The sequence below is a fragment of the Capra hircus genome, chromosome 2, assembly GCF_001704415.2.
Source record: "Capra hircus breed San Clemente chromosome 2, ASM170441v1, whole genome shotgun sequence".
Taxonomy (NCBI): domain Eukaryota; kingdom Metazoa; phylum Chordata; class Mammalia; order Artiodactyla; family Bovidae; genus Capra; species Capra hircus.
Window position 1 is genome coordinate 122614362 of NC_030809.1, and position 25639 is coordinate 122640000.

General features: G+C 37.6%; 1 protein-coding gene across 4 annotated transcripts in view; it reads right to left on the minus strand.

Annotated features, from left to right (window-relative positions):
* Window positions 6976–25639, minus strand: part of FRZB (frizzled-related protein) — a 33951-nt gene continuing 15287 nt past the window's right edge. For all 4 annotated transcript variants that reach the window (XM_005675889.3, XM_018065459.1, XM_005675886.3 and 1 more), the window contains exons 4-7: window positions 15608–15673; window positions 11645–11849; window positions 11192–11255; window positions 6976–8228 (exon numbers count right to left, since the gene is read on the minus strand). In XM_005675889.3, coding sequence (XP_005675946.1) covers window positions 8112–8228; window positions 11192–11255; window positions 11645–11849; window positions 15608–15673 — 452 coding nt within the window. In that variant the 3' untranslated portion in view covers window positions 6976–8111. The remainder of the gene's footprint in view (window positions 8229–11191; window positions 11256–11644; window positions 11850–15607; window positions 15674–25639) is intronic.

Sequence of the window (25639 nt, forward strand, 5' to 3'; positions counted from 1 at the left end):
TTTTGTAAGAATCTGTCCATTTCTTCCAGGTCATCCATTTTATTGCCATATAGTTGTTCATAATAGTCTCATAATCCTTTGTATTTCTGCATTGTCTGTTGTAACCTCTCCTTTTTCATTTCTAATTTAGTTGCTTTGATTCTTCTCTCTTCTTTTTCTTGATAAGTCTGGCTAAAGGCTTGTCAATTTTGTTTATCTTCTCAAAGAACCAGCTTTTAGTTTTACTAATCTTTACTATTGTTTCTTTTATTTCTTTTTCACTTATTTCTTCTCTTATCTTTATGATTTCTTTCCTTCTCCTAATTTTGGGGGTTTTTGTTGTTCTTCTTCTTTTCCCAGTTGTTTTAGGTGTAAAGTTAGGTTGTCTATTCGATGTTTCTCTTGTTTCTTGAGGTAGGATTGTATTGCTATAAATTCCCTCTTAGAACTGCTTTTGCTGCATCCCATAGGTTTCGAATTGTCATTTTTTTCATTGTCACTTGTTCCTAGAAATTTTTCAATTTCCCTTTTGATTTCTTCAGTCACCTGTTGGTTATTTAGAAATGTGTTGTTTAATCTCCATGTGTTTGTGTTTCTTACAGTTTTTTTTTCTTGTAATTGATATCTAGTCTCATAGCATTGTGGTCGGAGAAGATGTTTGATATGATTTCAGTTTTCTTAAGCTTACTGAGGTTTGATTTGTGACCCAAGGTGTGGTCTATCCTGGAGAATATTCCATGTACACTTGAGAAGAAAGTGTATTCTTCTGCATTTGGATGGAATGTCCTGAGCTATTGATGAAATCCATCTCATCTAATGTATCTTTAACATTTGTGTTTCCTTATGAATTTTCTGTTTTGATGATCTGTCCATTGGTGTGAGTGGGGTGGTAAAGTCTCCTACTGTTATTGTGTTACTGCCAATTTCTCCTTTTATGTTTGTTAGTGTCTGTCTTATGTATTGAGTTGCTCCTATGTTGGGTGCATAAATAGTTACAGTTGTTATGTCTTCCTCTTGGATTGATCCCTTGATCATTATGTAGTGCCCTTCCTTATCTCTTGCAATATTCTTTAAAAATATGGAATGCTTCATGAATTTGCATGTCATCCTTGCCCAGGGGCCATGCTAATCTTCTCTGTATTGTTCCAATTTTAGTATATATGCTGCCCATCCAAGCACAAGCCTGAGGAATTTTTAAGGCCACCTAATGTCCAGAGATAAAAAATCAATTGTCCAAGAGGGTAGGCCTGTTTACACGAATCAGAATCACCATCCTCTGTGTTTTAAGGGGAGGATCTGCATCAACATGGCTGTGGTGATGCTAGTCAGGGGCCAGGGCTGCAGCCTCTGTGGAGCCCTGGGCTCTCAGCAGTCTAGGCCTCTCCTCTCTGGACACTTTGTTCACCCGTTGCCTCATTATAGTCCCAGTTTTGTTTGCAAGTCTGTCCATATCCCTGGAAGAATCATTAAATGACTTCCAGCATACTCTTTGAATAGGAGAAATGATAAACCACTTTTTAAAAATGGTTTAAGTTTAGTTTTATCTGGACTAGACAAGGACGATTGCTCTCAAGTTTAGAATGCTACAAAAATCTTGTCTACCTTCTATTGAAAATTCTTCAAAAAGCATAAGCTGCACAAATCCAGAAGTGAACTTGAGGTTCTTCTGTATTTATATGAACAAACTGTATTTCAGTTGTCAAGCGGCTCAGGATCTTTGCTATTCATTTATTTGTGGCAGATTAAACAGTCACCACAGTATATATTCTATGGTTAAATTAACCTGAACTAGGTTAATTATGGTAGCAATTGAACCTCCCTCTGATACCTTGCAGATTGGACCTTGGTGTGACCATATTCCACTGTAAGCTACGGCTTACCAAACACAAACTTCTGACTGGGAGCAGTTTCAGAATCAATTTAAATTCAAATAAAAAGGCACTCCAGTGAGAGGCACATTAAGATGTTTAAATTATGGGGCATGTGGGATTCATCAAGCAAGGGAAGCTGTTGTAAATCAAGCTTATGGTGAATGGGTTAAACACACAAGGGGGTTTTAATGCATGAGCAACACTTCCTAGTATCTTTTTCTAGTTTGAGCAACTTAAATGGAAATGTTAAGGAAATAGCAAGGAGTAAATAAGGTTTATACCAACTACCAACCACTATATTTATAGTTTTTCACTATTACTGTCACACCAGCTTTAAAAATAAGGAATAATTAGCCCTAGGAACACATTTCAATACATGGAACTAGAATGAACTGGAGGGAGGGCCGGAGAGAAATGAGACCGGCAGTTTGAGGGACTTTTAAAAAGAATTGCCCTTTGTTCTTGCTTCTTTTGTAGATTCTGCCATTTTGTATTATATGTGGATTTTCCCTGCTGGATTATCCTATTCCACTTCTTACCTTCATTTCCTAGCCCTGAGCCTTACAACAAAATCTGTGTTTGTTGAATGGGTGTGCAGTGAACAAAGTGGCACCCTCGGTCTGGATATCTGAGCACTCATTCATGCAGGACTTTATTCCTAAAGAATGTGCCTTTGCAGGAACAACAACAAAAAAATATTATTGGATGGTCAAATAGATCCTATGAATAACTGTTTAAAGCCAGGAGACAGACCCCTCCCTTTCATGGCTCACCCCTTTCAATCTTCTTTTCTTTATGCTAGGTACTGTGTATTCTCTGGCAGCTTCTAGGGCCTCTTTCAGCCGTAGCTACTTAATTAATACTAAGGATATATTAGTACTCAACTAATATTAGTTATTAATACTAATTAATATATTAGTTAGTACTTAATTAATGCTAAGGATCTATTTCCTAACCCCTTGCATTTTAAGCAGATTCCTAAAGAATGTTCAACACATAAACTGAACTTCTAATGGTAAAATTTTAAGCAGAGTACTCCTTAAGCACAAATCTAACTTTTCTTAGTAGTTAATTTCTCTATGCTACCAAAACCATCTATTTAATTAAATCCAACAAATGATGAAATCATTCAAACTAGGTGGGGAGCGTTTGATTAGATCCACAAAGACAGGCAAACGATAGCCCAAAGGCTAAATCCAGCCTACCTCCTGTCTTTGTAAATAAAGTTTTATCGGAACAGAGCTCACTCATGTATGTAATGTTAGTGTTTGCTTTTGAACCTCAGTAGCAGAGCTTGCAACAGAGACTATATGACCCACAAAGTCTTAAGTATTTACCATGAAACTCCTGGTTAGGTTGTTCCCTTTTTAGCTGGCTCTTGGGTTATCTTCTATTTTTCCAGTATGTACTAGTCCAAGTCCTTGTGAGTTATCCTTATTTCCAAGTTTCAATAAAAGCTGCCTCTGTTTTGAGAACCCTCAGTGTGTAGCCTGGAATGCAGAGCCTGCACTTTTGAAACATAAACACTTTGTCTCGATATAATTTTAGTACTTCTGGAACTCCCCAGGAAACGAAAAACACCAAGAAGCTCCTCTGACAGAATTCAGCTTATATTGAGAACACGTTATCTTTGCCAGAGGTCTCTCCTTGCTCACCTAAACCATGAACAATAACTTTTTTGGAGAGCCAAACTTTTACCAATAATTAAGAGAAAAACTGTTTGACCTGCTTTGTCCCTTGATGTGAAATAATTTCTTACTTCATGCTTATAATGGATAATAGTAAAGTATAAAAGCCCAATTCTACTTTAGCACTGAAAGATTGAGCAAATTAGTTGAGAAGCTGACATCTCCATTGAGATAACCAGCACAAAGATAGGAAGTTTTCTATAGGTTTACCATCCTCTGTATTTAAAAGTGATTGAAAAAGTATTTTGGTTGGTTTCCAAAATTAATGATGTTTGAAATACCAGTGATACATTTGTAGAATTGAGTACTATGTTATTTTTACAAAATCCTATCTTTTAAAAAACTAAGTATTCATCTTGTCTCCTGATCATGTTACTTTCTAAGCACATCTGCCTGACTGGAGGAGGAAAAAGAAACCCATTTCAATTCTCTTCAACTTGAGGATGAGTTGCAGGGGTGGGGGCAAGGTTTGAGTCTGGCATCTTAAAGATGGAGGAGAGAGCAGGGCGGGGGATAGGATCTCTTGGAAGCCGCTTTTCTTCTCCAGTTAAGCAATCGGGAGAGCCCTGTTTGAGGACCGAGTACCTCACAGAGAGTGTTCAGAAGTAAAAGGTGAAACAGCTCTGACACCTCCCATGCTCGCGGCACTGCCCAACAGGCTCCAGCCAGCTCAGCTCACCTGATCTCAGAACTTCGAGCGTGCACTAAACAGTTACAAAGAGAGAATTTGAATCCAGGCGCCCTAGCAAACCTCTTTTCAAGGTATGGTGAGGGGGCCATTTTGAATGACGAAACGTCTCTAAGGAGAAAGCAGTGTGGGCAGCTCTCGCTCCAGGCTGATGGCCCTGGGTGTTTACAGCACCAGGAAGCACATTTCCTTTTGTTTTTAATTGGAGGGTAATTGCTTTACAACATTGTGTCAATCTCTGCCATGCGTGCGTGCTAAGCCACTTCAGTCGGGTCCGCCTCTTTGTAATCCTATGGACCACAGTCTGCCAGGCTCCTCCGGCCGTGGGATTCTCCAGGCTAGAAGACGGGTGTGTTGCCATGTCTTCCTCCAGGGGATCTTCGTGACCCAGGGCTCAAACCTGCCTATCTCATGTCTCCTTCATTAGCAGTTGGGTTGTTTACCACTGGGCCACCTGGCAAGCCCCCGTTTCTCCCATACACCAACATAAATCAGCCATAGGCGTACACGGGTTCCCCCCACCGCCATCCCACCCACCTAGGCTGTCACAGAGCATGGGATCTGAGCTCCCTGCCTCACACAGCTAATTCCCACTGGCTCTCAGTTTTACATATGGTAATGAATATGTTTCAGTTTCACTCTTCATTTTTTTTTTATTAGCAATTGCAACGGTGAAAAACATATAACTGGGGAGTAAGAATAAGATGGTCTGAGGCCCAGCTCTGCTACTTACATAACTCTTAAGTGCTAAATTCTTGATTTCTTTCTCGGTAAAATGGAAATAACAATTCCTCCTTCACAGATTTGCAAGGATTACGTGAGGTAATATACATGCCAGTGTTGTGTACAGAGCTTGAGCCACTATCAGGCTTTATTACCCTAAGAGGAAAATTATCAAAGGTAAAACTATACTGTTTTTGGTAATATTAGTACAGCTGGCAACCATATTTTAAAATCCTATCGGTTGGATTTCAATAACAGTATTAGAAATCTCTGCTTTACCTCATTTTCACCCAGGTTCTTGAAAGTTTGTATGATTAAAATATTAAAATTCTGTCTAAATAAATACCACTCTTGAAATACTTTTCAGTCATTTTACTTGTTGAAAGATAATAGCAAATAATGTCTTGCAGAAGACAGTAAGTAGTGCTATTTACTCGCAGTGATTATAATTTTTGTATTTGCTTTCTTAATCTATAGCAGATGTGGAATGACATGGCTTTGTCCCACCCCACCCCCAAATGCTCAGTGCAACATATGGCAGTGAATCAGATTACACTCTGGTTGAGACACAGTGAAATACTCACATATCCGTGAAGAGAATCCAAGTTTGCTGTTATCTTAACTTTGTCAGCCTGCATCTAAAACATCATTTTGATGTTGTTATTTGGCTAGGAAAACTAAAATCTTAAAGGTGAACAAAATTTTCCAAAGAAATATTATATTAAATTTGTAAATCTCAAGGTTACTGACAAGGAAAAGTTAATACCTGTCAGAAAAGCCCGTGGAGGGGCATTAATTAAATGTATTTCTGATACGGCAATTACAGAGTAGAAATGATTTTGCAATCTGATTAGAAATGTGACCATTAAGGTAAGACATTATGACACCTTCGAAAGAGGCCCATCCTTACTTTATTAATGGAGACACTGCAACTACCAAACTTCAAAAGTTAATGTGTTTTATTCATGGACCTTATACCGTTAAAACCTGTAACTGACAGAGCCTCACACTGATGAGACAAATGGAAAGTGGAAAAAAAAACACTGCTGAATCTTAAATTCTGGTCCTCTTTTGCTTATAAATATCATAATTGTATATGTATTGAGCATAAATTGTATCAAATCTCTACATAAATATTATTTCCTTCTCCCCAGAAAAAGAAAACTTGAGGAGCTGGAAACATCTGTGGCTTTCATTGAACATCTGAAGATTTTGCTACTTAAATTCCTCTAACTAAGGTTTGGAAGAGCTGATGACATTCCATGGATCTGAGAAACCAATCCCTTTGAATCTCCTGCAGTGATTTCTTGCCCTTCTCCCCATCGGTAACATGAAAAAGGCAGGGGACAAACAGGAGAATGCAGAAGCACTGTTTCCCAGTCCTCAGTCCTTGAAGCTCAAGTTGAAGTCAGAATGAACACCGAGGTGCAGTACTTCCTCTGCAGGACTTCACTACCACCCCATGACACCCAAACTCCCCCTTTAGGGCTCCAACATCCACATCTGGAAACAGATGACCTGTCTTAGCCATCTGAGAATAAAGCCCAACAGACAGGTTGTGACAATACCTCAAAGCAACCATATGGCAGCTCAAAGACTAGGTGGTCCTGCTGTAGCAAAGGTGAGAACTCCTTCTGGGATCATGGAGAGTGTTGGGGTTTGGGAGTTAGTCAGAAGGGCAAGGGTGTTCTCTTCCTTTCCAAAGAGAGAATGTGGATGCATTGTTATCTACTATTTTAGGAAACTTGTTCAGAAATGAATTGCATTCTTGCAGGTTTGTCTTTATAGAAGGAAATAAAACCATTTGCTTCGTGTTTCCAGCACACCACAATTTAGAAATTTGGTTCTATTAATATCAACTATGTAAATTTAAGAGAATGAGACTTTCAGGTATTGGGCACAGGCTCCAAAGAACCCTACTGGAGGAAGAAGTAAGAGCATCATTTGTTCCCCATGGTCCCTGCGGGATCCCACTGCACCTTGGGTAATGAGAGTGAGCATTTGTTTCAAAAGTCAGAATCACCTCTCTCCTGACAACCATAATTCCTTTTATTAAGCATATTTTACTGAACATTAAACAGCACAAATCCAAATGATAAAGTGCAGGCCAGTGCACAGGCCTGTCATTCAGTTCAGCTTGAGTGTGAGTGTATGGGGACACACACACATTAATACACACACCCAGAATCTTGCACATTTTACCATCTTTTGACTATAGCATTTTATAGAGCTACATATCTTAAAAATAACAGCCTGGTGCACATGCATATATGCTTTCTTTTCCTGGTCAAATGCAGCAAGGGAGATTTCTTTTAAAAGAAGAAAAAAAAAGACACCAATGGGTTCATCTAAAAGGAAGTAAATTAAACAGAGCTATGCTGATAACACTTGATGTCTGGTTACAATCCACTGCTCTAATGCTGATCAATATATTCATAAACAAATCAAATGCATTCTCAAAAGAAAACTGCTGCTGTTAACACCCCAACAGCTACTGGTTTCAGTTGTGCTTCTCAGTCAGGCAAAATGCTCTATCCCCAGCTCCTAATGCTATTTATTTTGCTTCCTGCCAATCTTGCAAATAATTCATCTCATGTGTCGTTTCCTCATAAATGCTTCCTGGTGCTTGATTGCTCTGCCTGTTGGCATTTGATTTCAAACTGTCATTTTACCTTTATAAACATTTAGAACTTTCTAAGCGTGAGGAGAATGCCAAAAGGCATGCAAAAATAAGGCTGTAATTAGATCAGCAAAGTATGCTTTACAGCTTATCTAGCTTTCTCTGTATACCAGAAATCTCTCTTTGCATCCAATATTGCATTCCCAATCTGGGTGCAGAACAGCAAATTAACATTTACTCCAGCAAAGAGGCCCTGGTATCAACATGTTTAATTTATTATTATTGCAAAGAACAGTTTTCCCATGATTAGTGAAATAGAATACATATAATATATTTAAGGATCTGTACTCAGACCACAAAAAAGGGAACGAGGGAAGGAGAAAAGCAGAAAACAAAAGAAAAAATAGAAGTAATATCAGTTACCACCTGATTTCTGTGGCTAAAAAATAGACTATGACGTGCAATAGTGCAATTTTCCTTTGCTAGTCCAGCAATGCAAGTCTTAATAGGAAGTCCACTGAGGATTTTCTGCATTTCAGGATTTAGTTGCGCACTTGCCGGGAGTTAGAGTTCCTGCCAGGCTTCTGACTCTGAGTGGAATCACTATGGCTAGAATCACTTGTATTCAGTCCAAGATGACGGAGCTTCATATCCCAGCGCTGTTAAATTTAAAACACAGAACAGTCACAAGCACATATTACCAGGGCCATCATTTCTATTATTCTAACATCTAGGACTGCAAAATCAGATCTCAAAAGCATTTTACTACTTTTCCAAAAGTATAATCTATATCCCAGGGGTAGCAATGAGATGGATGCTATGTAAATGTAATACTTTAATCTGAAAAACTGGCCACCTACAATATATCAGTAATGGTTTCATATCAAATTTTAAACTTAAAATCTCCATGTCAGTAAATGGTGACACAAATAAACATTGATATCTGTGGGTATTTCCTGAGGTAACGTACACAAGTCTGATACTTCACGGGTGATCAACAAATAGAAGATTTCCTCAGAGAATTTGAAGAAAGTGCTATTTTTAATTTTCTTCTCTTGTGACACATAAGAGCACAGCCTTTTAAACCTAAGTGATTTGAGCAGTGAAAAAAATGAAAGTGGGAAGAGAAGATAGGGTACTTTAAAAATATCTTTCTAAGTTACATCTACCAAGTACAACAAAACAGAACCAATTTCTGCCCTCATTCTAAGTTTTATAAAGGATCACATCACAAATGGTTTTAATAACTACAATCAAGTTTACTAATATTTCATATTGACAACTTCAATAATGTTCACATGTAATATAATAAATTAAAAGGAAGTAATATTACGGATATTATAGGTAGTAAATAAGAATAAGAGTTATAATAAAATTCTTAGTACATAACAAATTCTCAATTTTCAATTACTTTCAGTAATTCTTCAGTTTAGCACATTTTTACTTCACAATCATATTGGGTTTCCATATTTTAAAAAAAAGTCAGATTTTCAACTCCCCAAGGCAAGTGAAATATCTTGATTTGAACAACATCTTATAACAGAGACTTAGGTTAAATTTTTTTTTGCATGGCAAGACCATAAAAAAAGTTTTTATTGCTCTTGATCTATCCCAGAGAGCAAAAAAAAAAAAAAAAAAAAAAAAATCAGCTGAGAAGGACAATTCTTATTTGAAAAAAAAAAATATCCTCCATCAAACTCTTCTTTACATCCTCAAAATTGACTGGAAAACCACAGTAAGAATTAAAAATTACTCAAGTTATTTCTTCCCATCAGCAACCAGATGAAACTGTAAGTGATTTTACAATAATAACTGAGAGCTCCCTGTAGAAAGCCATGAAAAAAAAATGCTTGCCTAACTAAGGAACAGGACCAACAAGCCATGATGTCCTGTATCTTTACATGATGATAATTGCTTTGGTACCAAAAGAGAAGCAGCAAGCCATGTTACATGCTTTGCAGCAGTGATGCTGAAAGCTTTTCCAACTCATACAGGAATTTAGGACAAATTCCTACTCTGCATTAGCAAGCAGAAAACGGAATTAAAAGGACAGTTTAAGAGATTCCCACATACTAAAGAAGAGGCACTTTTTAACAGAAACCAAACGAATTGAAGAGACACAAATAGAGAATTCTCATAAGTAAACTTGAAATACATCACACTTTTGACATAATACTGAGGGGAATAAAAGAACGTATTAGAGGGTATTTTCTCCCTGCAAAATAATGCCCTCTATATTTTTGTAGGTCACTTAAACTGAAATGTGTCTGCTGTGTCAAGTGCCAGATGTATAAGATAAACTGCCCAGGGGTGTTTAACTTACCCCATAAATGTTTCCCAAGCCTTCAAACTCACAGAAGGAAGAGGATGTATTATGTCTAGTACAATCCCTACTCTCCCCTCTCCATCCTGCCCCTGCATGTGTGCATGCACACACACACACCCGTGCACACACACCCTTCTTGATTCTTTGTCCCTCTGAATACGCCCCTCACATTCCTTTTGTTGAAACAGATTTACTTAGTAAAAGGAAATGATACTTTCTATAATAAGGTGGTTTACTGTATTTTTTTTTAATGCATCACTTTCAGAATCTAAGAGTCATTGGTTTTAAAATAAAGCTACATTACTGCTCTAAGAACCTAATTTGGTCAGATCTCTTGTATACAGATGACTGTGGCTGCACTTTGTACATAGGAACTGGTGTCTATACATTGGGACAATATCCACAGTTTTCTACTCATGCTTTATTCTTCCCATCTTCTCTGACTCACAGAACTGCAGCTGTTCAAGGAATCAACATATCCAGCTAAAAAAACAAAACCACACCCTGTATTTTCCAGCTTCTCTTGCAGCTAGGGATGGACCCAGTCCTAAGTAATATGTGGTTGGGTAGGACGCTTGGAATCTCTTTTTACCTCCTTTTCGTTTCCCCTGAAATGTAAGTGTGACGTAGAGGTGGGGCAGCCAAACTATGACCTCCAGCTAAACTTGATTATGGAAGCAAAATCTTTAAAAATGACAATATCTTCTAGCTTATTTAAAAATAAGCTAGAAAAAGCCTGGAGCTCTACTGAGAATATGAAGCCACGGGAACAAGGCTGGTCTAACTACAGCTAGATTTCCCACTGTGAGAAGTCAGGTATCTGTAGCTAGATCTCTGACACACATACATAGAATGTGCTCCTTAAATGAAACAGACATTACAGACAAAGTTGGGTTTCGAAATTAAAAAATATATATATATATATTTTATATTCCAAAGCCTGACTTTGTAATGTTTGTAATACACACACAGACACACACACACACACACACACAGACACACACATGTATCAGGTTTTAATATTTTTCATGTAGTTGAAGGAAGTTATTTTGTTTAAATGACAAATGGCTGGCTTTCTACTCTAATTTTCCGGGTATCACTTTCAATATAAAATTCAGGCTGGAACTTCCCTGGTGACCCAGTGGATAAGAATCCACCTTCCAATGCAGGTTTGATCCCTACTCAAGCAACTAAGATCCCACAGGCTGTGGGGCAACTAAGACCCAATGCAGCCAAATAAATAAATAAATAATTTACAAATAAATAAATAAATAATAAAATAAAATTTAGGCTTACCTTAACTTTTTTACCAAGTCGATCCTTCCATTTCTCAGCAATAGAACCTTCCACCAACAGTAATCTGTATTTTAAAGAAGCAGCCATTTTTGAAAAATTAAAACATATTACTGAAAAATACAAGGAATCATTGTCAAGAAACACATACTGTTTATACTAGAAGGGGACAGCCATGTTTTAGAACAGTAATTCTCAACTACTTGGGAGTCATGGACCTGTTTAAGAACAAACAAAGTTATGATCCCTCTCCCGAGAAAAATGCACACCTAGAAATTTCCCACATATACTTTCCTATCTAATACATGAATTGAAGGATCCAACTAAAACTGATCTTTAATTCCCCAGAAGGTAGACAGATCCCAGAGAACAACCTCCAGAGTCAGAGCTATAAAGAAATGCAATAAGAATGGGATGTGCATAGAAATTATTCTGAGTCCTTAGAGAGTGAATTACCTGGAGCGCTCTTCATCTTCATAGCCCATGATGAGATATTCCTCGTTAACGTTAAGTGGAGGACACAGGCAGCCGGAGCTGGTGTAAAGGTTCACAGTCTCCCTTGGAATGTTTACCAGAGAAGCCTTTAAAATCTCCTTCACCTCCACTGCTGCAGTCACGTCATGGCACTTGGTCTTTATTTCTTTCACTTTAGCCCGGATGACTGGATAAAAGACAGTAAAGCTGACATGGCAATATGATACACAATAGGTGCCCCATTCAAAAGAGACAAGAAGACTTCTTTCTAGTCAATTCATATCCACTTGATGTTCAATGAATGGAGAGAAAAAATCAAGCCGATATTTTCTCCTTAGACAGTAGTGAGTAACACGCTATAGAGCACACCTGCCCCTAATATCCATCCCTGATCCCCTGCAAATTCGCATGTACATTTATATTTGTGTGTATATATGCATACGTTTGTGCATGTATTTCATGATGAGAACTGTTTAGGTATGTCAGGTTTTAATTGTGCCAAGAGGAATTTAAACCATATTAGTTTCACTATATGTAAAGACCTACCACCTAAATAGGCTTTGTTTCACTGTCGGCATTTTTTCCATCAGGTCTATTAATAGATTTTCTAACCAGTTAGGGTTTTCTTTAGTGTCATAAAGCTGTCCTGTTCTACGATGTTCTCAGGCTAGTTCTGCACTCTTTCCACCCTTTTCACCTTAGCTCACTGTTCAGACATCAGCTCCTTTCCTCCTTTGTTTCAGTACAGACTATCTTTCATACTCTCGTTTAGGTATACTGCATTTTCTGCTTGAATAAAAACTGTCCCACTCATGTGCTCTGAAATACAGTCTAACACGTCAATTGCATTAATCTACTGTCTCAGTGGGTATTCTGGCAGCCAGTTTATCTCATAAGGCTGGGCTTGACTTCTCAAAATAAAGACAAAACTGCTTTAAAAAGAATAAATTCAGTTGCAAATTCAAAACATTTGACTCAGAATCTAGAAGGTACTGTTCTGCTTCTTTTCTGTATTTTTCTCCTTTGGAAGAGCCAAATTCTTTAGATTCCTACTTCGGGTAAATGAGCTTTTTACTTTTTTTCCTAAGGAGATTTTGAAAAGGCCTAGGAAGAAGCAAAAAATGTCAATTAGTAAGAAGCCAACAGCTTTTGCCCAGGCAGCCTCATTGCTCTAGTTCAATATCCATGGACTTTATACAGAAGAAAACACAATATATCCAAATGAATGTACTTTTTAAAAGCCTCTTAGGCACATATCTGCCAACCACTTTCATCTGAGTTCCTTCCCACATATTTTAGGGGTTTTGGACTACAAAGGAAAAAGTAATCCATGAAAATATAAAGCCAGCTAATAAACCATTGCCCTCCATCAATGCCCCAATTCCATACAGAAATTTATTCAATAACATTCCACCAGTACAACACACATACAATAAGAATTAAGCTACTAATTCTAAAAACGTTAGAACAAAACCTCAATTTTGCTTCACAGGTATTTCAATCTTCAGAGAATTAGTTGTCTCAAGTATGAGAGCTTATAGCAAACAAAATGTAACTGCCCAGCCTCTCTGCTTGGTGTGATTTCTGAGTGAAGGGGTCTTTTTTCATGAGCATTCTATTCTTATTTTAACAAAAGATAAGGTTGCCCTTTTTGAAATGTCATTTGGGAGAACCAGATGATAGATTCACAGCCCCAGCTAGCACACATTTTTGTGTGTCCTGGCTAATGTGAATGTACTTCACAGCATTCACCAACTATTAGAGATTAGTGAACTGTGCAAACGTTCTCAAACTAATGATTTATTTACCGTGCGTCTACTATTTTCATTAGAAATTTTTAGCACATGTGCCCACTCCAAGGTAAATACCTCTCTACAAGACTTACTTTATTATGCAAGTAATTTTGTTAAAGCTCGAGAGCTTTTACCTGAATTAATCTGAACGAAGCAGAGGCCTCATCTGAATTATCAGTTTGCTCCCACCTCTACTTTGTTTTCTCAATAGACACATGTAGATATTTAAGAAAGATAAAAATCAACATATTTTAAAATTTAAAATACATTTTCTTTTCAGGAGTTTTCCTTCTCTTTTATAATTTCAGTGCCTGTCTTCCTCAAAGAAGCTCTGAGTAAGACTTAGAGAAGTGAAAATTCTTAAACTATGGGAAATCTAGTTATTGTTTAACCATAAAAAAGAAGTTATCTTTTTTCCACTGCCTGTGATCTATATCCTATTTTCTGTTATAATACTCACTCCACTATCTTGTTGGAAGATTTTCTCTTCCTATGACTTGTAACCATTAGTAACCATTTTACCTTTTAACAAAAATAGTAACACTAACCATTGCAGCACTGACTGGATAAATAAAAATTAATAATAAGTAAAACAAATACAAACTAAGCAAAAATTCTGAATATAAAATTTTTCATGTTTTTGACTTTAATACAACTCTCCATTAACTTAAAAGTTCATATAGCATTTTTCAATCTTACAAAGTTAATCTCCTAAAAATTAAAAGTTTCCTTTCCTTGTGATATTTCACATCAATTTATAGAGGATAGCATCCTCAGATGAGCAGCCAGGCATCTGATTTCTTACATTTCCACCTTAGAAAGTGTGTCTACCATTGGCTAAGAGAAACTACAGATTCCTCTAAAGATAATTAGTAAAAAAAAATAAAAATTGAATCCACTGAAGAAAAATTTGAGGAACTAGGTATATTTATTTTAAAGAGATTTAACTACACTGAATTTTTTACTTGATATCTTTCAATCTACAGTATTTTCAAAGGTTACTCTGACAGAGATTTATCCATTTCTCTCCTTCCAATTCCCAAATAATAGAAAAGGAGGAACAATTCTGTTGTGTGTGTGCTATATTCTCTAAAGTAAACTCAATCATAAAGCCTTCATTTTAGTAATGAAGGCACTTTATAAATGCATTTAATTGCCATGTTTATTCGTTTACTCAGCACTGACGGTCTTCAGCAGAGACAGTAACATGAACTTTATTAATCTCATAAATGCCAGAGTGGAAGAACCATAATAAAATGCCAACAGAATACAGCAAATACTGATTTGTTGCTCATTTTATCAACTAGAAAACTCTATTAATTGACCCTTCTAAGTATAACAACAGTGATTGATATTTGTGACTCTGAAGCATTCCAGTATCCAAGAGGACATTCTGAGTAATTAACGGAAGGATAACTTAGGTTCAATAATCACTGATAAAATAGGGATAATAGACCATTTCACGGTGCAGTTGAGAAAACCACCTACGACAGTGTTTGGAAGCCACCTAACACGTTATCTGGCACAGAGACACAGCTTTCTCTCCTCCAGTTAAATTTGTCAGCTACATTTAGACTGGTAGCTCTTCAGTTAATACTTTGCTTATCAGAACAGCACATGTCTAGTTCAGGCTAGATAACAAAACATTTCCTTGAATACTTTTTCAAGGAATACAACATTTCATTGAATACTAACCACCTCTGTGTTACTTTCCAACTCTGTCAATGTTTTCCATGACATAGAAGATTTGAAAAAATCCAGTTTGACTCTTTTAACCATTCCTTATGCATTGAAGTGCTGTTTACCCCACTGACTGTTCACCCCAGTGACTCACAACTGCTGACCCACTGCAGCTCCACATCCTTGCTGGCCTATCAGAGAGGGAAGAGCCCCTCTCAACCGCCTGCGTGTCCCTGCATGGTTCCAAGATGCCAGCCGTGCTGCCTGAAACGCATCCCCAAAATCAAGCATTTGTTAAGAAGAGTGCCCATATGAGACATTTTAATTGTTCAGAACAGAGAGATTGTGCTCTTAAAAGCTGTCCTTGTTTGTTTTTAAGCCTTACTCGTAAGTTGTTCTATCAACCCACACATACACACAAACCCCTTTCTGAACCTAGCAGTTCAGAAGTCGACTACAGAGTCATCCTTACCGTAGTTATAATTGTTTCGGAAATAGGTCTTCTGTGTAGCTCTGACTGGTTTACACTTGCAGCGTTCTAAAAAACATAACATTTTATCTGCTATGAGCAAAAGTTCAGCATTAGCTTTCTTTTGTTTATGCACATTTTTTGGTAAGATCAGACCCAAACCTAGTAGCAAAGGAAGCTCATAGTCTATGTTTCTGGTCCTTTTCTCCTGCAACTACATTCACATTCGTTCTGTCTACAGGGCTGCCTATTCAGTCAAAGTTCCCAATCCTGAGGAACCCTGTTCCCCACCATGTATGAAGAGAGCATGCCCCCAGAACCCTGAAAGAGACACGCTCAGGGCTTCAGGCAGCTGAATGAGTGCCCCCCGAGAGGCGAGTGATGCTTAAGCTCAGCTAATTAGTTACCCCTGTTCAAGGCCACCTGCCCTCACAGACATTTTACAGACTCTGCAACCCACCTCCAAATATTAGCTTTTAAATTCAACACAATAAGATAAGCAAATATTATTATAACCCAGTGAACTTTTTGAAGTTCTTAAGAGGCATGACCTCCTTCTTTTTTGGATCTAATTTTTTAAAATTTTAATTGAAGTATACATGATTTACATTATGATAATAGTTTCAAGTGTACAACATAGTGATTCTCATGAGCACTTTCTATAGACAGAATAACTGGTATTAAACTCAATGGTATCGCATGTACACCGTGGTGGATTCATGTCAATATATGGCAAAACCAATACAGTATTGTAAAGTAAAATAAAGTAAAAATAAAAATTTAAAAAATAAATAAAAATAAATAAAAAAACAAATAAATAAACTCAATGGTAGTTTTATGTTTACAGGAGGAAGTTACTATATACATATTTTGAAATAAGATGCTATTGTGTTTTTTAAATATCTGGTGAGTAGTGACCAGAACATTTTCTATGTAATATAATACAAGCATATGTAATACAAGTTTTAATTATCTCAAAGTGTTTCATATATAGGATAAATCATTTAACATTTTAGAGAGTAGATTACTACATTGTTTATGACAGATTACTTGGCTAAGAAATACACCTCAGGTGTACATCATAACCATAATAAAATCTTAGTCATTAAAGTGAACATAAAAATTGGAGATAATACACAATTAGGAGAAAGCATTCATTTATATAAAGATTTCTGGGCACATGAATCACAGAAAACAAGCCAACACAAAATTTTTTGTTTAAAAAGTGTTTTATGATAGCATGGAGACCAGTAAAAAGCAGAAAGTTTTGTTGACAATTTGACATTATGTTTTCTAAGTGTGTGTGTGTGTGTTAGTCACTCAGTCGAGTCCAACTTTTTGTGACCCTAGGACTGTAGCCCACCAGGCTGCTCTGTCCATGGGATTCTCCAGGCAAGAATACTGGAGTGGGTGGCCATTCCCTTCTCCTGGGGATCTTCCTGATTCAGGGATCGGACCCAGGTCTCCTACACTGCAGGCAGATTCTTTACCATCTAAGCCACCAGGGAAGCCCTTCCTTATCATAATAAATGTTATTTCCAGCTGAACTCACGGATAATGTGCTTTGAAGTAGCAGTCCTTCGGAGAATAGCACCTCACTACCCTCTTTTCAGCTCTAGAGATAAGCATCTCTCCTGGGAACAAGCACCGCTGTTCTCACCCGGAAGACAGGCGAGGGTGTCCTCAGCGCTACACACAGCAGCGCTCTGATTATGCAGATAATTTTTTTTTTTTGATTCTGCAGATAATTTTTAACACTGTTTCTGTGAAATAACGATCTCAGTAGACAATAAGTCACATCAGTGCTGGTTGCTATTTGAAGAAGATTCCTCACAAAATGACGTTTTTATTAGCAAAGCATTTGTACTCCCACTTACAACAAACTGAAAAGTGATCTAGTTCCACCGTACAGTTGCTTTCTTTTGTACCAAAATGTTACACATTTTTGAAAGAGAGATTCTTGAGACGAGACTATTTCCGAAGAAATAAATGCTATGGTCTTTGACTTACAAATTATCCTCACCTACATATAGATATGGATTTGTGCTTTTCTATCTCTTTAAAAATAGATACTACTCACTAAAAATAATACATGAAGATAAATTATCTACATATTTGTAATTCTTCAGAAATCTGCACATATTCTAATAAAAAACTCTTGGCAAAAATACACCAACTGCCAATTAAATAGATTTTGAAAAATACACCAACTATCACTGGATTGATTCTAATATGATTACTTGAAGCATAAACAATGGATTCCACAAAACTTCCAGGTGGAGATTTTTTCCAAAATATTATATCGTAAAATAATTTAGGAAGTTTTCAAGTAGGTATTTCCACAACCATATGTACAACTACATATATTAGCTAGACTCCTAATAGCTAATGACCTAATATATCCATTATACTCTTTGGACTGAATTCTGTTCCTCCCAATGCACTTGTTTCTCCTGCTGGCCTCAGAGGTAGAAGTGCCATACTATGTACTTAAGGCCTTTCCTGTGTGCCAGTCCCTAGCTCTTGCTAGAAGCAAATATATCTCTAGTTGAAGTATCTAGTAAGTCAATAAAACAGCAGAGTAAAAAGGAGGATGGAATATTATATCCACAAGGCTCAAATACAGAAGAACTTTCTTTCACTTATCTATGCTGACTCAACCCAACCATATTCATATCTGAGGGTATTCATGAAAAGCATATCTTCGATCAACAGTTCTGGAGAGTTATCTTTCTTGTAAAGTATTTCTATTCACATCTACATATATATCCCTGAAAGCCCAAGAATTGGGAAACGGAAGAAAAAAAACAAACATGGAGGCATATGCTTCATGTATTAGCCACCCTAAATCAGACGGCAACAGTTTCTTTTTATTACCAATAGCTGATTTCTGATTTGTATTGGGCCAGCAGCATTACCATCATATCTACTTTAATTCACCAATAATCTTGCCAGTAGTCTTCCTCCCCCAGCTTCCAAATGGCACAACGTCTAAGTTTTGTTCCGCTATCGTGGCAAAATAAAATCTATTCTTTTACTGAGCTTTGCACAAAGACCAATAGGTATTGATTTGCTTGCATTCCACTGTTGAGAAGAAAAACATATAAACAAACTGCTTTGGTGCTCTTATCTAAGGAAAATACGGAAAATTTAAAGAGGCTGGCTGTGACAAAATAAAGTGACAAGAGTTCTTCAAATGCGGGGAAGGTTTTAATATTAGCAATTCATTGCCTCCAGTCTAGCATTAAACACAACTCTCTTGAGTCGCATAACAGCATGTGGTCCTGTATCACACAGCATCCTTGGAGTGGGACCAGGAAACTCTCTTGGGCAGCTCTCCCTCAGTCCTCTAGCTGGGTTCTCTCAGCTACTCTTCTAGAATCAATGATCTCCTACTTCTCTGCTAGTGAAACTGAAAACTGTGCATTATCCTAGTATGAACATGAGTTTACCCCACTAGAATGAATGTGAGTCTGTAAAATTAATATGCCCAGTGCTGCATACAATCTGGTCTGCAATTCTGGGGGCTGCCCTACTGTGCACTGCAGTGCTTGAGCTGGGAACAGCCTCTCTCTCTCAACACCGGGGCTTCTTAGAGACAGTTCTGAGTAGAAGTCACCACATCCTTCTTTATTCGTTTACACATAAGTATCAGCTCACTTATTGAAAACACACAAGGACAACAGTCTTTTTTTTTAAGGGTTCTACAATTTTACAAGATCTGAAAGTTATAAATATCTGACAATTTTGAAATTTGATGCTCACTGGCCCTCCACTATTTAGGGCAACCTTGTTTGAGCTCAAGCTTAAGTGTGATAAAACTTTCTAACTAATCCTGACCTTTGTTTGAAACTGACTTCTCTTGGGTCTCCTCCAGAGCTGTAAGACTATAATTAACTTTGGCAGATTCCAAAACCCCTATAACTTTTCATGTCCCATGACTTTGAAATACTACTGTTAGTGAATATTTTTCTGCTTTTTTTGGAAAAGGTCTTAGATCTGTGCTCAAGATTTATTTTCAAAAAGTAGGGGAAAAAAAGAAAATATAATTATATTTGTGTTCCAATTTCTATTATAACTCTTAATATTGGTTCTTTCTAATTGGGTCAGAGTTTAAATAATTTTAATTTGTACCAAATGAAATATATGTTTTGTATTTGATCCTGGAAGCCCACTTTGCTCCATTTTAAGACACATAGGAGCAGAGCACAACAATTTTTAAAAACAGATGTAAAAAATTAAATATTATGATTGTTAACTCTGACTTCTTAACTGAGATCCAGATCTATACTTTTCATTGCCTATAAATGGTGTCTGTGAGCATGGCTTAAATAATTTAAACATATGTCAATATCTATCACATCACAGAATGGCCTTTCTTCTACAGAAAGAGTGTCTTCTGACTCTACAACCCTGGGATAACTATGTTTCTCTAAATATGAGATGGGAAAGGAAAAGAGAACTAACATTTGTTGAACATTTTGAGTCATTTACATAATTCATTCATTCTACAAACATCTCCTGAATGTCTCTTACATGCCAAGCTCTGTGCCAGGCATAGAGGACACCTGATGAGCAACACAGACAATTCAGAACAGGATACAGACACTGAACAAATAATTACGCACAAAATAATCTATGTTCATGTATAATACCTGTTATGAAAGAAAAGTACAATGTGTCATCAGAACATACAACTTGATGACCTACACTAGGCTGGTCTTCAAAGTCCTCTAAGGAAATGACATTAAAGCTTGAAACCTGAAAGATCAGCTGTTATCTTGGTAGGAACTACATCTTTATGTATAAGATAGTGAAGAAGTCACAAAGCAGACTGGGAAGGAGCATCCAAAAATGAGGAAGAAACACAGGAAGAGTGTAGTAAAAAACCTCAAAGAAGATGGCATTGCAAGAAAAAAGGTGAGCTCTCTTTGAGGAGAACACCCTCAAAGTTCAAATGACTTAAGAGAAAAGGAGGTCTATCAGTTTCGGTTGGCAAGGGGACTTCCCTGACAGTCCAGTGGTTAAGACTCTGCACTTTCACTGCAGGAGGCATGGGTTTGATCCTTGGTCAAGGAACTAAGATCATTTAGCATGACATGGCCAAAAATAAAATTAGTTGGCAAGGAAAAGATGGATGAAAATCAGAGAAACACTCCATCCGCTGCATAAGAAAAAGGAGAAAGGGGTACTGATGTTGACAGCTTATAAATCTGTTGCTAGGGTGATAAGAATTCCTTCTGATAGCTTTTACTTTCTCATTAAAGGATGAAGTTATCAGCTGCAGGAAATGAGGGGCTAAAAGAAGCAGGGTATGGAAGAGTAAGGAGAGAAGTGAAAGCATAAAACAGTTATTGAGTGGAAGGCAAACTTTCTAGAGATACAAGGTAGTACTAGGCAATGCTGATTATGTATCCGAATTTTATCTTGAATTCAAAGTAAAACCAGTCACCCCAGCTAAGTAATTTTTCTCCAGCAACAAGAGCTGAGAATTTGTTAGGTGACTATGGCAGAAGAAAAGATTGGCAAATGAATTGAAGGTATTTTCAAGGAAATGAGTGTTACAATAGACCATGGAATCTCAGGTAGGCAAGGAGGTTAGGGCTGAGCAATAATAATAAGTGGTACATGATGAGCAGGCAGGCCCAGGGGAGCAAAATTATAGCAATGATGAAACTAGAGCAAATCTGCTGGGATGAAAAGAGACGGTAGGCAAAGAAGGGTACACTTGAAGTTAGGATTACAGAGCTGGCACTATTGCTCAATGGCAAGGTACAGAATGTGCCCCTGGAGCTAGATGGCTGGGGCAGAACAAACAGATCAGTGAAGTAAAGAAGTCAGTGCACTAAATGAATGATCTTTATCATCAAAGTCATCAAAACGGCAACAGAGATGGGGGCCATTATGGAGCATGCACAGAGAGAGCTTAACGGAGGATAGGCAATTTATCACTAGACCTTCCAGAAATCAGTTTCACTACCCTTCTAAAAACAAAGAGATGGTGAATCAGGCCTGGATTCCAGCCCTAGGACTACATTCTCTCCTCCCAAAATCATAAGTCAGGAAATGGACACTTTATTGAAAATCTAAAGGATATTATTATTCTTGGTGCATTAAAAAAAAAAAAAAACAGACAAGAAAACAGAACCCTAGTGTCCTGATTTCAATGATGAAAAAACACTTTTATTTTTAAATATTTGTTTATTTATTTATTTGGCTGCACCAGGTCTTAGCTGTGGAACAAGGGGTCTCCAGTCTTTGTGGAAGCATATAGGATCTTTACTTGTGGTACATGAATTCTTAGTTGGTGCATGTGGGATTCAGTTCCCTGATCAGGGATTGAACCCAGGGTCCCCTGCACTGGGAGTGTGAAGTCTCAGCCACTGGACCACCAAGTAAGTCCAGAAAAATTTTTAAAAGAACAACAATGCATCTCTTACAGAATCAGGAACCATGCTGATCTATACTATTAAGCAGGTCTATACTATTGAAGCAGAGTCCAGAAAACGCCATGATTAAAAGGATGGACTTTTATGATCAGGCACAGCTGGATGTTAATGTAGGCTCCATGCCTTACTATTTATGTAACTTTTAATATCTAAAAAGTGGCATCTTTTTAGATACCAGATCAGCAGAATTACTGAGAGAATCAAATAATAAACATAAAATACCTTTCACAGTATCTAGCACACAATGACCCATAAACGTCGGATTTAATTTTGCATAAAATTCACTGGGAATCCCAATCCTTCATCTGTAAAGACCATTTAATGAGTAAGAGAAGCAATATTTTCCCAAGGCTGCTTGCCACCTGCAAGAACTGTGGTATCTACCATAAGTAAGCAAAGTAATAGGATTTTTTCAATAGTGCCTGACTCCGCTATTTTGAGTCAAGTTCACAAAGCTAATTTCTGTCCTGATGCAGGAAGTCCATTTGAACTATCATGTCCATTTCCAAAATTTGAAGAATCAAAGTTAGCAAGCCAGAATGATCATATATGTGGCCATTATATTAATAATAAGCATTAGCACAAGAGAGTATGGCAAACTGATTAAGGACACATGAGTTTAAATCCCAGCTGTCCCTCTTTGCTTATGTTGCCTTGGGCAAGTTACAATACCCATTCCTAAACTAACACTGGCTACCCCATCAGGTTATTATAAGAATTTAAACAGTAATTCACATAAAGAATTTGGCATATTGCCTGGTATTTAATCACTCATTAGATGCTAGCTAGTTATATATAAACAAGCAAAAAGATCAGAAAATACTTTATGCAAATTTAAGAGCAGTTTATGAAACAAAAGAGAAAATTTTCCAACAAAAAAATCATCTATAAGTTTGAGGATAAAAATCTGCCAAGTTTTTCCTGGAGATAAAAAGTTAATTTAGATTATTATATTTAGTTTGGGGGGAATTACATAAAAGATAGAATTTAGAAGTCATATTGGTATTATGCTCACACAAAGGCAAACTATTCCACAATAAAATGATGCACGTAACTAAAAGGGTAAATCTCAAAAGCATTATACAAAAACAAGAGCAGCCAGTCACAAAAGAGTATGTGCTGTATGATTCCACCTGCATGAAGCTGAAGAACAAACAACATTAATCCATGGTAATAAAAATCAGACCTGTGCTCAACTCATGGTGGGGTGGGTGACTGAGTTGGCACAAGGGAATTCTCAAGGGAGATGGAAATGTTCTTTATCTTGATCCGGGTGATAGCAACACAGGTATATATATTTGTGAAAGTTCAATATGCCATACACTGAAGAACTATGCATTTTACTGTAAGTAAGTTAACATACGAATTCATAATTATATGAATTCCTTTCATTTTCCATAAATTAAAGTATATCATGACTTAGCAGCTGTTCATTACGTGTTTAATATTTATTTCCTAAACATATACATTAGGCAAAGAGTATCATATTGGATTTTATTCAGGATTACTGCTGTATATGGAAAATGCAATGAAGTCAATTGCTGAGCTCAGGTAATATAATAAAGCTTTCAAAAGCAAAACTAACATTCGCTCAATTTAGCTGAAAAAACAAACCTCAAATATTGCAATAAAGGTCTCAGTTCATAGTAATTTGCACTTTGTAAAAGGGAATTGCTTAAGATTGAGGAAACTAACATTATATTAAAAATAAAAGGAAATTTAGCTTTATTTCTTTAGGATTTCTATCTTTGGAAAATTTTAAATAAACTGCCTTTCAGAAGGTTTCTGGACCCAAGAGGCATTCGGGACACACAAAACGTAAAGAACCAGTGCAGCACGCCTGTTTTCTCTTGTGAGACCTGAAATGCCAGTTTTGTGCTGTAAGGTACTCTGAGGTAGTCAATTAAGAAGGCATTCCCTGGTGGTCCAGTGGCATCAAGTTTTCACTACTGAGGCCCAGGTTCAATCTCTGGTCAGGGAACTAAGATCCCTGCAAGTTATGCGGCATGGCCCAAAACAACAAAGGTCAATTAAGAGAAAAGCAAAGTAGGTCTTTCAGGACATCATGCATCTACCCAATGCCAACCACACAGAAAAGAGGTGGGAGAAAAGTGCAATCAACTGTTCACTCCTTCACTCCCTCCCTGTTCCTGGCATCGAGTATACCAGCACAAGGGGTGGTCGTCACATTTGTGATGAATGGTTGGGGAGGATGGACTAAAGAGTTTATTGGTAGATGGACGATGAAGTTTAAGTGTTGAGGATCTGGGAAACCAATGGTGCCACATACTAAACAAAAGTTGCAAGGGGTAAAATTTTAATGAAAAGAAAATTATTGAATACATACCCTTTGAAGTACAAACAGATTGCCCAGGTAGACATACTTATTGGAGGTGAAACATGTAGCATCCAGCCTATGTAGCTGGATGACTTCCAACAGGAAGAACTCATTGTAAGGAGGAGCAGAGGCCAAGCCTAGAACCTTGGGGAATGCCCACAGCTAGGGGACAGGAAGAGAACTAGGACAATTTGGGAGAAGAATTCTTAGGAATGAGGATTCATCCAAAGTGTCCAATACTGAAAACAGTGAAAAAAGCATATATTTGCAAGTAAGTAAGCGTTAGTTGCTCAGTCATGCCCGACTCTTTGCGACCCATGGGCTGCAGCCCACCAGGCTCCTCTCTCCATGAGATTTTCCAGGCAAGGATACTGGAGTGGTTTGCCATTTCCTTCTCCAGGGGGTCTTCCCAACCCAGGGATTGAACCCGGGTCTCCTGTACTGCAGGCAGATTCTTTACCAACTGAGCTACAGGTAAGCTACTATGTAATTACAAAATATTATTTTTATCTACCCCAATTTTATGTTCAAATAAAGGCCGAAGTTACCACAAATTAATTCAGAGTTTATAGTGAACAAACATTGCACCAAAGGAAAAAAAAAATTGGAATCCTTCCCCAGATTAGTAGGAAATAAATTGAAAAATACCCTGATGCTGGGAAAGACTGAGGGTAGGAGGAGAAGCAGGCAACAGAGGATGAGATGGTTGGATGGCATCACTGACTCAATAAACACGGGTTTGAGCAAACTCAGGGAGATAGTGAAGGACAGGGAAGTCTGGTGTGCTGCAGTCCATGGGGTCACAATGAGTCAGACACTTAGCAACTGAACAACAACAAATTTGGAGAAGGAAAGAGAGAGAATGGGTCCATACTACCCAAGCTAGGCATTGGTTGTCTCAGTAAGAGGAGGTTGGCTGTTGCAGGGCAGAGGGTTGGGGGTTGGGGGCGGGGTGATGGCCAGCACAGCCCTAGCAGGTCCAGGCAGTCAGGTATCACTAGTTACTCAGCTCCTCAGAGGGGTTTCTCTGAAGCACCTCTGAAAAACTACCAGAAAGGCGTTAGCTAAAACTGCAAGAATATCCAACTCGTGTGTGTGTGTGTGTGTGTGTGTGTGTGTGTGTGTGTGTTAGTCGCTCAGTTGTGTCCAACTCTTCGTGACCCCATGCACTGTACCCCACCAGGATCCTCTGTCCATGGAATTCTCTAGGCCAGAATACTGGAGTGAGTTTTCATTCCCTTCTCCAGA